Below are 16,906 nucleotides of genomic sequence, written 5' to 3' on the forward strand. Positions count from 1 at the left end.
AGTAAAGGAAAGGAAGAGGCTAGAAATTAAAATTCAAAGGACATTTCACAGCAGCTTCTTTTATGTGTAGATTCTCAATAATATTTTATTCATATTATGCATATGAAAAGTTGAACTTTCATTATTAGTAAAATCAGTTTATATAAATATGGTTGATAGTGGGAATCCTAGTTAAATTTATAAACATGATGTAAATGCCATCTTGATTAAAAAATAAGACAATTCTCATGATCCTTTTTCCATCCCAATAAAACATTAAAAATACTTTTCACTATTGAATCAGTTGTTTTGTCTCAAATATTACTGAGGTATATGATTGCCCTAATATAACTAGTTAAAACATAAACATGATGAAATTCTACATTAAAGGCATGATTATGCCTCAGGCACCAGGGGAAAAAATCAGATTTTTTTTTTGAGAGTTATGTTTCCTTAAATTAATTCCTACCTGCAGATGTTGTTACAATTTCTGTTGTGTTTCTGAGGCCCATGAAGTCAAACTGATAAAGCCTCCAGGATTTCTGATCAGCTGCCTCAACTGAATTTTTTCTCCATCTGTAAATCATTTCTTCTTTGGGGTAGCCATCTGAAAATACAGAATAAATATTAACACTTGAAGACATAGTTTTATAAGAATAAAAGTCAAAATTATAATTCTGATCATTTAACAGAAGTTTAAATTTTAGGCCATATTTGTTCTCAAAAATTTCCTCAAAGACATTTAAACTCAAAAATTAATGGTTAAAGGCCACTCAACCCAGAGAATTCCTGCTACAGATCTTCATCAGCAAGATGTTCCCAGCCACAAGCCTGATCATCATTTATGTGGACATACCATATAAGAGGGTTACTGTCTTTATTTCTTTAACCTTGGAGAGCCACTTTTAGTCACCACAGGCTGTGGTCATTTTCAAAATGTGGAGATCCTGGTCAAAGTGTTACTAGTTTCCAGACTCTGAGATCTAACTACCTGGCCTAGGCTCATAACACCTTCACCCTTCCCCAGAACTTAGACCATTCAAATCTTAAGAAAGACAGGTTCAATAAAGCAATCACTCCAGGATTCCAGAGGTCGACTGACTCTCAGTTCTGCTCTGACATCAGTCTCCAGTTCTGATCAGTGAACTTTAACTTTTATTACAGACCAATGCTTATCTTATTCATTCAATACTCCAGGAAGCAAGATGCTGGTATATTTCTGCTGCCTTAAGCCTAGGGTGACAACCTGCCCAGAGCCAAGTATCATGGACAGATGTTATTATTAGGGCCCTTTGGGCTCCCTGACCCAAGCCAGAGATTGTGCCAATAACTACTTCTCAACTCCTGGATCTCTACTTCTTAATATCACTTGGGCAATACTTGTTTTCTAGAGTAATTGCCTCCAGGCTCTATGGCAAGTTCTGCTCCCTGGAGCATGCCTCTCTTAAGAGCAGGCCTAGATCCCATGTCGTCTTTCAACACATAATAGCATTGATATCATTAGCCCTTCACTGATTCATATAGACACTGATGGCATGACTGTAGTAGGCAGAAATATATGCAGTACCATCCTGAATATGAAAAGCACCACATTGATAAACACATACTGATATAAACATATTAATAAGTGGTTGGAGATTTCTAATTAGACATTGTGAAGATAAATTTGCAAATCTCGTAAAGATGATATTCCTTCCTGGTATTTTCCCTTTCTTCCCATCAGTGCTAGCATGGCTCCCTCATTCAAAGACTAAAATTAAACCCTAGCATACCCCCTGCTTTCTGATTGTGTATTGTTCTGTGAAATTATTGTCACCATAGCTGGGATACTTACTCTCTTTTAACTTCACAATGTTGGTTTCAAGGCACGAAGACTCAGACCCAGACATTTCTATGAAGTAGCCAGACCTTTTACTTGGTCATAAGCCACTGTACTGCTTGCTTTATCTTCCTATTATATTATCATAATCAGAAAAAGTACTTTGTGCTGTAATTCTTTCTTTTAATTTGTTTTATTAAACAGCTTTATTGAGGTGTGATTGAAATACATAAAACATGCACAGTTCAGTGGTTTTTAGTATATTCTCAGAGTGGTGTAACTTTTATAACAATGTAATTTTAGAATATTTTTATCACCCAAAATGAAACCCCAGACCCACTAGTAGTCAATCCCCATTCCCCTTCCTTGCCTGAATTGTACACATCACCTGTTTCATCCAGTTCTTGGCACCCACTAATATATTTTCTGTCTATATATTTGCCTATTATGGACATTTCATATAAAATGAATCATATATTATCTTTTGAACTGATGTCCTTCACTTAGCATAATGTGTTTAAGGTCACTCATATTGCAGCCCTTGTTAGGATTTCATCCTTACTTATTACCCAGTAATATCCCACTAAATGAATATACCAAATTTTGCTTATCCATTTGTCAGTTGATAGGCAGTGAGTCCACTTCTATGCTTCTATGAATAATGCTGTTATGAATGTTAGTGATTTGTTTTTTAAGCAAATAAGGACTTCACATATCTTTAGAATGAAAGGTAGTTTTGCAACTTGGAGCAAGGTTTCCACTGAATTAAGCTATTACCTTCCCACAGAAACTAGGAGATTGGGATATTATCTTTCTTGGTTATATGTTAAAGAAATAGTTCCCAGATCCTTAAGAAAACCTTTAAAAAGATTTACGTCTTGTTCCAGAACAGATTTCCTTTCCCTTAATCCACACTTGTTTCTCCTCCATTTTTCTATCTAAGCAAATAGCAGTGTTTGTGTACCCACCTAATTGCTCAAGAGTTAAAAACACTTCTGTATGAGATTTTGTGCTGACGTAGTTTTCAATTTCCTTGGGTATGTAAATAGGAGTGAAATTGTTGAGGCATAAGGTAACTCTATACTTAACATTTTTGAGGAACTGCCAGACTGTTTTTCAAGGCTATACCTTAAAATCCTACCAGCCATGCATGAGGGTTCCAATTTCTCTATATTCTTTCCAACATTTGCTAATAACTGTCTTTCTAATTATAATAGCCATAGTGGGTGTGAAATGGTACCTTGCTATTTAATTTACATTTCCTTAATGACTGATGATATCGATCAATTTTTCATGGGTTTATTGGTCACATATATGTCTTCTTTGGTGAGGTATCCAGATTTTTTATTCATTTTTTAATTGGGTTATTTGTTTTACACTGTTGAGGTGTTTTTTTTTTTTTATTTTCCAATGAAATTTAAAAAATTTGTTTATTTTTTAAATTTCTTTTCAGTATTCCAGAATTCATTGTTTATGCAGCACACCCAGTGCTCTATGCAATACATGCCCTCTATAATACCCACCACCAGGCTCACCCAACCTCCCACACCCCTCCCCTCCAAAGCCTTCAGTTTGTTTCTCAGAGTCCACAGTCTCTCATGGTTCATCTCCCCCTCCAATTTCCCCCAACTCACTTTTCCTCTCCATCTCCCCATGTCTTCCGTGTTATTTCTTATGCTCTACAGATAAGCAAAACCATATAATTGACTCTCTCTCGGCTTGACTTATTTCACTCAGCATAATCTCCTCCAGTCACATCCATGTTGATACAAAAGTTGGATATTCATCCTTTCTGATGGAGGCATAATACTCCATAGTAAAGAAAAACAAAACTGGGGGCATCACGTTGCCTGATTTCAAACTTTATTACAAAGCTGTGATCACCAAGAGAGCATGGCACAAAAACAGACACATAGACCAGTGGAACAGAGTAGAGCCCAGATATGGACCTTCAACTTTATGGTCAAATAATCTTTGACAAAGCAGAAGAAATATACAGTGGAAAAAAGACAGTCTCTTCAATAAATGGTGCTGGGAAAATTGGACAGCTACGTGTAGAAGAATGAACCTCGACCATTCTCTTACATTATACACAAAGATAAACTTGAAATGGATAAAAGACCTCAACATGAGGCAGGAATTCATTCATTCATCAGAATCCTAGAGAAGAACATAGGCACTACCCTCTTCAACATTGGCCACAGCAACTTCATTCAAGATATGTCTCCAAAGGCAAAGGAAACCAAAGCAAAAATGAACTTTTGGGACTTCATCAAGATCAAAAGCTTCTGCACAGCAAAGGAAACAGTCAACAAAACAAAGAGGCAACCCAAGGAATAGAAGATATTCACAAATGACAGTACAAAGGGCTGATATCCAAGATCTATAAAGAACTCCTCAAACTCAACACACACAAAACAAATAATCATGTAAAAAAAATTGGCAGAAGACATGAACATACATTTCTCCAAAGAAGACATATTGTTGAGTCTTAAAAATTATTTGTATATTTTTGGGACAAGTCCCTTATCAGGCATATGTTTTACAAACATTTTCTGCCATTCTAGGATTATCTTTTGATTTTCCTGCATTTTTAAAAAGTTTTGCTAGTTATGGAATTATTGGTTGCCAATCTGTTTCCTTCAACATTTTGAAGCTCTTATCTGTCTTCTAACCTCCATGGTTTCTGATGAGAAATCATCAAGTTGACTCTGCTGTGGATAGGTATGGGTCTCTGAGTTCATTGGAGTTTCTTGAGCTTCTTCTGGTCATTATTTTTTTCCAATAATTTTGGACTTATTTCTCTGCTCTTCTCTGGGACTTCCATTCACTGTATATTGGTAATTTTCCTGATATGTCACAGGTGTATGAATTTCTACACATTTTTCTCATTCAGGCTTCATTTTGTTTCTCTTACTGGATAATCTTTACTGGCCTATCTTCAAGTCTGCTGATACTTTCTTCTATTTCCTCAAATCTGTTGTTTGTAGCTGCCTAGTGACTTTTTTATTTCAGTCATTGTACTTTTTAACTCCAGAATTGCAACTAGTTTCTTTTTAATAATTTCTACAGATATTCTCTATGTAATGACACCTAGTTGTCAGACTTTCCTTGCCTTTAATTCTTTGGACACTGGTTTATTTTAGTTCTTTTAATGTATGTAAAATAGCAGACTTAAATTCTGTCTAGTACATCCAACATCTGGGAGTATTCAAGGATTATTTCTATTGACAATTTTTATTCCTGTTTATGTGATATGCTTTGCCTTTTTTTGGTAGGTTTTGTAATTTTTCATTGGAAACCAGACGTTTTAGATAATGCATTGTAACAACTCCAGTATCAGAACCCTCTCTCGACTCCAGAGGTGGTGGTTGTTCTTGGATTTCTGTTCTTGTTTTTGTTTTCTTCTTGTTGCTTATTTCCTTAGTGACTCTTCCAGGCTAATTTGTAAATCTGTATTCTCCACAGTGTGTAGACACTGAGTTTCCTGCTATATTTTGTTGTTGTTGATTTTATGTTCTTGTTTTCAAGCCTGGTCTCCTAGGGGTCACCTTTGGTTCATTATAATTTAGTGGTCAGCCAATGATCAGTCAGAATGTTTCCTTAAATGCCATGCCTGTATTTTTTCTACCTCTGCCAAGGAGATCCGTGTGTCAAGGCATGACTTTAAACTTTAAACAATTTACAAGACAGGCTTAACTTTAATTTTCTGTTTGCACTATTCATCCAAGCAAGAGGTGAGTGACCAGGGCTTTCTCCTTTCCTAGGTCTTTCCTGGGCATGCATACAGCACTTCACATGTGCGCAAAATTCTTATAGATCCCAAAGAATTTGCTGGAGCTTTTCAAATTTCTCTGTATCTAGGTCTTGCTTTAATTTTTTTTTTTTTTGCGGGGGGGATGGTGAGGCTGGTCTTTTCTTTAATTGAAAGAAAATTGATATCACAAACAGGCAGATGTAACATTGTCAGAAGATTTCCATTTTTTTCTAATGATGTCCTGGTGATACTGTTTCTTAAATTTATTTTTTTTTTAGCTGTGTTGAGCTCTGAGTTGAATCAAATGACCAGTAACACTTTGGGAATGAAATTTTTCAAATACTGCTTGTTTTGACGTAATGTTGATGGTGCTCTTGGTATAAAGCTCTTACCTCTCCATTCATTGTGAGCCTGCAAATCTTTCAGAACTACCATGCTACTGAGGTAGAGGCAGAGAGAAAGGGGATAATCCTAAGCTGACATGTACAGGCTCTGTTGCCTTTCTGAGATTCAGACATTTCTCTTTGATAGAAAATTTTCAGTTTTTTATATGACTTTGGTTAATTTATGGTATTCTAAAATGGTTGATTTTAGTTGCTTTGCCAGTATTTTCACTGGTTTTGTGGAAAAGTGGTCACTGAGATCCTTACTCCACCACTCCAAAGTTGATCTCCCTATACCATAATTCTAATAACAATAATAAGAGCAACAAACATAGGCTTCTATTTATTGCATGCCACCAGGCTCAATAGGACTTTTAACTACATTTTCCATTTAATCTTAATCCTGTTGTAGACTGATCGGAGCACTGTAATGTTAAATAACTTATCCAGTGCCACACAGCTCATCCTTAATGAAGCTACAGAACAAACCCAGAGCCTTCTTTCAACTCCATTCTACCTGACTTCTCCTTTTACAAAACTTCTATTTTTATTTCTAATTCAGAAGGCTTTGCATTGTATCCTCCCTGCCACAAATAAATCAATACTAATGTGTTGATAAATGTATATGTAATACCTTCAATAAAATATATTTATACTTAAATTCATCATAGTTTTCCAAAGATACATGCAATGACTTGAAATAACACTGGTAGTTCGTATTTCAGAGAGAAGGTAAAGTGGGAGGAAATTTTCAGTATCTTACTTAGCTACTAAATTCTCTTCTATGTTTCCTCTTCCTACACATAATCATCCTCCATATCATTGCAGTTATGGTCATCATCATCATCATCATCACAGTAATCATAAACTTCCCCAATATTACCACCACCACCACCACCACTATCATATTGTTGTCACGTATAACTGCAATTATGTGCCAAGCAGTGTTCTAAGGTCAAGGGGCCCTTACTTGCAGGAACCCTTCCAAAGTTCTGGGCAGGGCATAGAAACATTTTTCGGGGGTAATTTTGAATCATTTAGAGAAGGTGTCTCATTCCCATGTGTTTTCTCTCTCTTGGTATTTTTCTTGTATATCTGGTATAATGAACTTCAACACTTTTGTATAAGTAAATTTATCAATCATTTCTGTTTTTATCTTTATATTGATGTTTAAGTAATGCTTCCTTAAAATATATTCAGGTAAGTATTTCTAAAATTTAATTATAGTTATTTTATAGTTTTATTATTAATTTTATTAGTTATTCTTGACTTATTTTGAATAGGTTCCTTCTACTTGAATGTCAGTTTTCTGTATGTGTACATGCATGTGTGTGTGATTTGTGTGTACATATGATATTAACACTACTTGATGACAATATTTTAAAGACAAACATGCCCTGTGATTATGAAAATAAAGTTTTCATATCAACAAAGTTAATTCCTAATCTTGTCCATCAAACTGCCCAGCTCACTTCATGTTATAGTGATTTTACCAAGGTTTGTATTAAGAGTCATGGCAGTAGCAGATATGCTTGCTCTCCAGGTTCAGTCCCTGGCTGCCATGATGGAAAAAGACTCTCTTCAGGCCCTCTGTGTGTATCCTATAAAACAAAGTATTTCCTTCCTTCCTTCCTTCCTTCCTTCCTTTCTTTCTTTCTTTTTCTTTTCTTTAAGATTTATTTATTTTTACTTGAGAGAGAGAGAGAGAGAAAGTGCAGAAGGGAGGGGCAGAGGGAGAGAGAAAATCTCAAGCAGACTTAGCATTGAGCACAGGGCCTGAGGTGGGGCTGGATCTCATGACCCTGAGATTATGACCTGAGCTAAATTCAAGAATCAGACACTTAACCCGCTGAACCACCGAGGTGCCCCAAATAAAGCATTTTCTAATTTTTGAAGCTAGAAAACAATATTAAGAAAAAACTAAGACAAAGATTTAATCTTTACTGGCTTTTTCTACTAACTGTTGCTTTGTTGTTTCATTAAAACAAAGATTTTTATTTTAGCCATAAGTTCTTTCACATACACATGAGATCTAGCCTAATACTTAAATTGTCAGTTCAGGTATAATATTTACTACAGTATCTTACAGAAATCAAAATCCTTGCCATAACCATATATTCCTTGGGAAACCAAATCTGATCAATCTTTCTCACTTGACCTGTTTGATCTGCTAATTGTGAAAACATGAAAATTCTTTTTCCTCACTTCACAGTGAAATGCATAAAATTAGGCTTGGATTAAACAATCTGACCAATCAGCTTATTATATTGAATAATTAACATATAAAAGTAATCAATGACTCATGTACCAGACATTCATTACTTCAGTAGCTGGTCGTTTGTCATGAAGTTTATAGTTCCTTCTAACACAGATTTGACAACAATATTTCACAATTAGATAGCATTTTACTCATAAAATATTCACTTGCAAGTTGTAATTTTCAAAACCATGTGTATTTTTCTCCTTTTTCATGGTTTCACATTTTCTTTCAAAACAATTTGGTTCCCATAGAAGGACAAATGGAAGGTTGTAGAAAGAGTGACTGTGTGAGAAAGCATCGGGCCGAGTAGAAACACAGGAAGTCCCACCATACCTTTAATAATCAGATATCATTGGTGCTATTTAAGCCCACCTAGAGAGTAGAAAATGAAGGAAAACATCCTAGTTATTTTTGTATAGTAAGTATAACAATGATATACAGCCTGATAATGGATGCACAAGAAAAGCAGATCTCACTTAACAAATACTGATATAAAACTTCAAATAAATTACTAGTAAACAGTCTCAATCAGCATATTATTTTAAATACATATGATCTAATGAGATTAGTAGGATGGAAAGAGTGCAAATTCATGAATGCAATCCATCTGATGTTCATCATCATAGAAGGCAAAGATATTTGATAAAATGTAGCATGTATTTAATAAAAAACACTCCATAAAGGAGGACTTAAATGATATATCATAAATATGTATAACTGTACATACATATATGTATATACATAGTCTGCATATATTACTGGAAACCAATAACTTATTAAAAGGAAATACTAGAATACTAGAAACTTTCTTTTTCCTTTAAAACAATGTCCATTATCTTCACTATTATTTGTCATTGTATTGGATACATTAAACAAAATATTTCTAGCAAAATAAAGAAATGAAATAAAAAAGTCACACAAAATAGAAAGAAAATATTGTTTTGCACCAAGACACAGAATAATAGATGAACTAACACAAATGATTTTTTTTAGCTATCATAAAATAGCCAGTTATAACAACAAAAATGTGAAATTCTGTAAGAGGCAGTCCATAAGTTATTATGAGACAAAAGTAAACCAAATAAGTGAAACATGCCCTGTTCTTGCATAGGGAGACTCAACAATATAAGGGTGTTGAATTTACTCAAGTTAAATATATACTTTTGATGTGATCTCAATTAAGATCATTTGCTTCTTTTTTTTTTTCCTGTTTCCACACAAGTTGATTATTTGTCAGTTTTACTTGAAAGAATAATAAGTGTGAATTATCAGGAGAAATGCAATGAGGGGAACTAATTTTTCTTTTTTAAAGACTATTTAATATGATAAAGACTACACTAAATACAATTTTGGAATTGGTACATAACAGCCCAAGGGAACAAGACAGGTGAGATTCTGTTGGAATTAGTATATGATGAAGGCAGCAACTTAGATTAGTGAGGAAGAGGGGGTTTATGATCTGTGGAATCCATTTGAGAAAAATATAAATTGGGTGCATTCTTATACCATACACTAGGATAAATCAAAAAGGATCAGAGATCTAACTGTGGAAAAACAAAAACAAAAACAAAACAAACAGAAAAAATGTAAGTACTATAATAGAAATAGGAATGAATTCCTTCACAACTTTGGATGTTAAAAAAGTTCCTAACAATGACTCAAAATCCAAAAACAATTAAAAAAATACTTATAAGATTGGCAATATAAAATATGATTTAACAATCAATAGCAAGAAGTATTCTTAAAGGAAAGTAAAAACAACAAATGATAATTTGAGAAAAATATGGTTAATATAACAGAATCAAAATACTAATTATACTGATAAAGACTTACATGTAAAAATAAGAAAAAGTAAGACCAAAAATCTGATAGTAAAATCTGTGAATAAAAAGTTAATAAAAATGGACCATAAGTTGATAAAGAGACCAAGCCTCATTCCAAAAAAGAGAAAGAACTAGAAGTTGCTGGGAGCCAACAAATTGTACTGAAAATTGATAAATAAAGGGCAATATGCATTTTTATGGGTACCCTTTAAGGACTGAATTTATGCTAAATAAATGCTGATTACAAAAAGTTATTTTTTACAGATGAACCACAGCTAATGAATGCAGGAAAAAGTGGTGTGATTAAATTATGCCCCTCTGCAGCATCTGAGGGCTCTGGGAGTCTGTCTTAACATCACTAAAGAAGGACAAGCCGACATTATGTTCCTTCTTCCATACTGTAATCAAAATTATACAGGACTGCCTATGAAGTGTTCTAATATTAAGGCTTTAGAACTAACTACCGGTTTGTAAGAAATGTGGGGAATACATGACACCATGAAAATACAATCAGCCAAACCTAGGATGTGTGAAACTTGACAGGCAAGATGGCCTAGTCCATGTCTAAATAAATAGAGGGAACTCATTAAAAGAGACTTGAGAGAAATATCAACCAAATGTACTGTGTAGACCTTGATTGATACTGATTTGCAAATGACTGTAAAAAAAATCTGCAAAAACTGGCCTTAGATTGAGTGTTCTATGATATTAAGGAATCACTATTAACTTTGTGTGATAATGACACTTGCGCATATCTGTTAGAGGCACCTAAGGCATTCTTTAACAAATGAGAGGAGGCATTCTAAGCTGAAAGAGCAAAATGTTGATGTTGGGTAACTATAACTTGGGGTTTCATGGCACTCTTTCCCTTATTTAAAAAAAAAAAAAAAAAGGACCGGGAAATGTTCATACAATTTGTAAACTAAACCTTATATTTAGCCAATAAAATAGCCATTGGGAGCCTAAAAGGTTTATCAAAAGGAAAATATATGGGCATGTCAAAAACAGCAATACCAGCAGCTCTACAGCCTGGAATCAAACTCTGCCTTTTATATGCTATAAGGCTTTGATCCCATTAAGTGAGATACTTTCCAAGTCTTAGGCTCCTAATTTGTGAAATGTGAAGAAGGTAGATAGGAGTCCTAGCCCTTAATAGTGTCAAGGCACCAAGGACTGCACATAATTACATGTTATAGAGTGAATGTTTGTGTCTCTAACACCCCACCAAATTATATGCTGAATCTCTAATCCCCAATGTGTTGGAGTATGGATGTGGGACCTTTGGAAGGTAACTAGCTTATGAAGGTGGAGCTCTTGGGATTGGTGTCTTTAGAAGAGGCACAAGGAAGATGATCACTCTTTTGCCACATAAAGACATGGCAGTGAGATCTGTAGATCAGGAAGTGGGCCATCAGAAGACACTGAATTTGACACTTTGATCTTGGACTTCATGTCTCTGGAACTGTAAGAAATGCATGTTTATTGTTTAAGCTACCCATTTTACAGAATTTTATAATAGCAGCCCAAACTGACTAAGAGATCATATGAAGTACTCAGCAGTGGTCCAGGCCATGGTAATTACTGAATTAATGTCAATTGTACTTTTTATTGTGGTGCCAAATATAAAATAAAATTACATCCTTCATTCAAAATACTGCATTTGAAAAGTTATTCCCTCTTTGTGTTGAGCTGTTCAGAAGGCTTTCCATTATGGGTTTCCACTCCAGGTGACTAAAGGAGGGAAGGTAAGTAGCTATGCCAACTGTCAATATGTTCGACGTTGGAGGATGCTGTTTTGCATGCCCCTCTGGGGGGCTTTTCTTGTGCTTTCAGCTTAGGACACAATGGGTCAACAGCCTTAGAGAAAAATTACACTCTGCACAGCTTTTTGTCTAGAGAAAAGTGGTATTTGTTTTGAATGATGAGAGTTAAGTGGTAGCTTTCTTATCTGTTGCATTTGACCTACTTTGAGAAATGTTCAGAGGTGAAAGAGAACACCATTGATTTAAAAGATGTAATAAGAAGCTGTTTTTAAATTTATTTTTGTTTCTAAGCAAGAAAAAATAAATTCCACTTTGACAATTGTGATCAATTTCTTCTTGTCTATGGTTGTTAATGTAGCCAACTATAATAATAATTTTCCTGATGCTAGGAGAAATGTTATTTTCTCAATGCAAATATCACAAAAGTACTCCAGAGGTGGAGGGGAATGCTTCAGGCATCAATGGCAAATTTATTACTGTCAGAGTAGGAGGGCACAGAGATTAAGAGATATTGTAAAGTCTATCAGATAGTCTAGGGACTACTGGACATTATGGGTCTACCAGGTACTGTAGAGACTACAGAATATTTTGTAGTCCCCTGGATATTGTAGAATCTACTAGGTATCGTAGTATCTGCTGCCAGGTCACAAAACTATGTCCACTGTTAAAAATCATTCCAGATTCTTCCTCAAAATTTTTCATTCAGAAATTTCTCAACTCAATGTGGTCCAACATTCAGTGGCTGTTTTTTATTAAATAAGGTCCCTTGAATTGAAGTTTGTAGGTTATTTTTTCGTCTAAACACATTGTTTACCTACTTCCTAGATAATAGACAAGCCACTCAATCTCTTGGGGCTTTATCTCTTTAAATATGATAGGGTAGGGATGCCAGAATGGCTCAGTTGATTAAACGTCCACCTTTTGCTCGGGTCATGATCCCAGGGCCCTGGGATTGAGTCCAGCATCAGAATCCTTGTTCAACAGGAAGCCTGTTTCTCTCTCTGCCTGCTGCCCCCCACTTGTGTGCACACTCTCTTGTTCTCTCTCTCTCCCCTGCTATCTCTCTGACAAATAAATACAAATCTTAAAAAATATATATCATGGGGTGATCTAGTATACTTTTTTTGAAACACTGGGTTTTTGAAATCATTATATTGGATTATATCCAGAATTTTTTAATGAAATACAGTAGAATAGAAAAGAACATATCAGAAGCCATCATACATTGTCCCAAAAAATATTATTTTGTGCTATTTTCAGTACACAGATATATGTGTACATGTCCTGATTCTGGAATGGAAATTGTATTTTACAGGGGGGATTGGTGTGAAAAGTAAAAAGCTCCATCCAGAAATGTTTTCAAGTTCAGTGCCTTCGGAAGCAGGGAAGATAAATGAGAGAGGCCATGGGTGAACTGGGACGAGAGGGTAAGGGTGACAGAGACCTGTAGCACACAGCTCTATCTAGAGTAGTGCCTACCCCCTGAATTTGCCAGAGTCACCAAATATTTGGCCTTCCAAAAAAAAGTAGAAATATGTAATTTTGTTTAAAACCTCCTAGCTTCTAAATGTTGACAACTTCTCCTCCTCCTCCTCCTCCTCCTCCTCCTTTTTCTTCTTCTTCTTCTTCTCCTTCTTCTTCATCTTCTTTTTCTTCTCCTTCTTCTTCCTCTTCTTCTTCTTCTTCAACAAGCCAAGATTTTCTATGGGATGGATGTTTACCCTTTAGGGAATCAGTTGGTAAAAGGTAGAGGATTTCAAATTGTGTTTCCCTTGGGAGACAGCAGTCCTAAGTCTTTTGGGAAGTTAATAGTCAACCAGAGACCCTTAGGCTTATGGTGTGTGTGTGTGTGTGTGTGTGTGTGTGTTATTTTTAAAGGTTCCTTAGCTTCAAAAAAGGTGAAAAAAACTTTTTGTCTGTTTATATATTTATAAAAACATTGTAAGAGCTTTCTCATCACTGGTGTACTTGAAATCTGTGGTTCCAGTGACCACGGTGCACATTATTCAAGTTGTATGCTGAAAGTAACTCATCAGTTGCCTAGAAATCATAATCAGTCTTGATGATTAAGAGATTGAAAGCTTCCAGAAGTTTCTTTTTTCAGATAGGCTTGATAAGTCATACTGTATATGTATGCTTGTGTATTCATATTTTTAAATCTACAGTGTCCATATACTTCCTCTTAGTTTGCTGTATAGTGTTTCTTTTCTTTCTTGCATCTTTATTAGAACTTTCACAGCCTTGTCATGATGGTGTGAGATGATAAAATGTCCATGTGAGGGGAAGAAGTGAAGGGAAAGATGTGGGCATTTGGTTGTGGCATTAGGTCACTACCGACCCTCAATTGTACCTTTTGTATATTTTTTTAAATTTTCTTTTCTTAGAAGAGTGTCATCAATCCTTAATCTCACCAGATGGAAGACAAATGAGCCCAGCTGAGGTGTTCAGGGGCTAGTGTGGCCACATGAGTTTGACACTCCACCCACCAAATGAATGGGACCACATCTTCTGATCATCCTTATTTAGTGCAGTCTGAGAGGCATCCATGTGCTCTGTGCCTGGGAGTATGTGTATATGTGGCTTCTGAAGTCTTCCAAGGTTTTACCTACTCACTACTTACAAAAATTCAGTTACTCACAAAGAATTACCCAGAAATAAATTTGAAATTATTAGCTTTATTGTGCAATTTTAATATCCTACATGGTTTTTTAAAAAATAAAAATAATCTCCTTCAGTCCCATCCATGTTGACATAAAAGTTTGGTATTCATCCTTTCTGATGGCTGAGTAATATTCCATTGTATATATGGACCACATCTTCTTTATCCAGTTGTCTACTGAAGGGCATCTTGGCTCTTTCCGCAGTTTGGCTATTATGGACATTGCTGCTATGAACATTTAAAAGCATGCTGGCACAGAATAGGAGAAAATATTTGCAAATCATGCATCTGATGAGAGACTTGAATCCAGAATATATAAGAACTTTTACCTCTCAACAATAAAAATACAAGTAGTCTAATTAAAAATGGGCAACAGGTTTAAATAGATTTTTTAAGAAAGATATGTGTATGGCCAATAAGCGCAGGAAAAGATGCTCAACATCGTTAGTCATTAGGGAAATGAAAATCAAAACTAACATGAGATACTGTTTCACATACACCAGTGTAGGTGCAATTAAAAAAAAAAGGAAGAAAAAAACAGCAAGCATTTGAGAGAATGTGGAAAAATTGGAATCTTTGAACACTGTTGGTAGGAATGTAAAATTGTACAACTTATATGGAAAACAGTTTATCAGTTCCTCAAAATGTCATATACTTCCTGGTATATACCCAAGAGTAAAGAAAACATATGTTTACATCCAAACCTGGAAACTAATGTTCCTAAACAGCAATAGTCATAATAGCCCCAAAGTGGAAACAACCCAGCATGTACCAACTGATGATGTAAAAATAAAACTATATATTGTATGATTCTACTTACATGAAATGTCTACAATGGGCAAATCTAGAGACACAGAAAATATATTGGTGGTTACTTAGGGCTGACAGGAGAATGGGGATGCCTGCCTAATGGGTACAGAGTTTCATTTGGGGTGACAAAAATGTTTTAATTTAGGTAGCAATGATGGTTGTGCAAGTCTATGAACATACCAAACACTGCTGAGATGTATACTTCAAATTAGTAAATTTTATGGTATACAAAACTCAATAGAGTTGTTACTAAAAAAAAAAAGTCCTAGGAGTACCATAAAAGTATAGTTCTCAGACCTCCAATAAGTATTTGGGGGCACCAATGCATGAGTGAAACTGGCCCCTTTTTCACTAACAGATGGCAAGCTGCATGTGAGTGATATGAATAAAGACTCAATAAATCTTAAATTCTAGTTATGAGAAGGGGCTTTGGATTTGGTGATGTCAAAATTGAGTTCACTCATTGGGATGGGAGGCAGGAGAGGGAAGTTCATTAAGTAATGTAGTAAACATCTAGTTTTCCAAGAGCAGCAGAAGAGCTGAAGCTATTACTCTAACCTTTTCACTTAATTTTCCTGAAAAGTTTCGAAAGTGTAGAGCTGCTCCTAGCAATCCCAGAGAAGTTCAGGAATGGTGCATGGACTCAGGAACATGTCTCAAGATGTGTGCTCAGGTGTGAAGTGCAGACACCTTTGACTCCAAACAGCCTCCTCTGCTGCATCCTAAATGTGGCTACCAGTATGCTCATTGCCCTCTCCAAAGTGCTTGGGGAATGTGGAATGTGGTAATGAGGCAATGTGGAAAGGGGTAAGCATCATCACATAGCATGGCTGGAATGTTTTATTTTTGCAGATTTTCTGAGGATCCCGGGATCCTTGGGGTTGGAAAGAGCCTGTGCAAATGAGGGGTCAGGCAGTTGAAGCTTATCGTCATCACTGTAATCTTCCCCTGCATTATTGTTAACATTAAGATCCCTTCTCCACTTATAACAGCAATTATCAGAACAATTATACAGAAAAACTCACACCATTGGAATTCTGATTGAAATATCTTAATTATCAGATTAACCATGGAAGACATCTTTGCAATAGCAAGTCTTTTCTTTCAGGAACATATTCCTCGCTTAAAGGACTTATTTTAGGTTCTTCAGTAGAATTTTGGTGATTTTCTTAGCCTATGTCTTATGCCATTAATGTTAAAAATATGTTCCCATGATGTATAAATTTGCTTTTACTTTCTTTTTCTGTCTAATAAAGAGGCGTTTTTCTTTTATATTTTTATATAAGTATTGATTATACAAATAAAAGCTGTTAAATGTTATGTATTTATTTTTTACTGGGCCCATTTCAAAACTTCTATTAATTTTAATCATACAGTTGCATGCATTATTTTTTCAGGATATATGGTCATTTCATCTAAAAATGATAATACTGAAATTTCCAAAATTCATGATACTTATTTTTATTTTCTTCATATAATTCACTGAAGCAGTGTTAACATCCCTGATGCTTGCTTTGTGTCCGGCACCTGGTATTTCTCCCTGTAATGCATGCTTAGGGTTTTTTTTTTGTTTTGTTTTTATTTTTTTAAAGGAAGGGACATTTGAATCTTTTTATTTATTTATTTATTTGACACACACAGAGAGAGAGAGAG

The 16,906-nt window shown here is 35.2% G+C and overlaps 1 protein-coding gene across 3 annotated transcripts in view; it reads right to left on the minus strand.

Moving 5' to 3' along the window:
• GABRG3 (gamma-aminobutyric acid type A receptor subunit gamma3) overlaps positions 1-16,906 on the minus strand; it is a 614,083-nt gene that overhangs the window by 75,293 nt on the left and 521,884 nt on the right. For all 3 annotated transcript variants that reach the window (XM_032843108.1, XM_032843107.1, XM_032843109.1), the window contains one exon: positions 449-586. In XM_032843108.1, the coding sequence (XP_032698999.1) occupies positions 449-586 (138 nt within the window). The remainder of the gene's footprint in view (positions 1-448; positions 587-16,906) is intronic.

The sequence above is a fragment of the Lontra canadensis genome, unplaced genomic scaffold, assembly GCF_010015895.1.
Source record: "Lontra canadensis isolate GAN:19392208 unplaced genomic scaffold, GSC_riverotter_1.0 scaffold135, whole genome shotgun sequence".
Taxonomy (NCBI): domain Eukaryota; kingdom Metazoa; phylum Chordata; class Mammalia; order Carnivora; family Mustelidae; genus Lontra; species Lontra canadensis.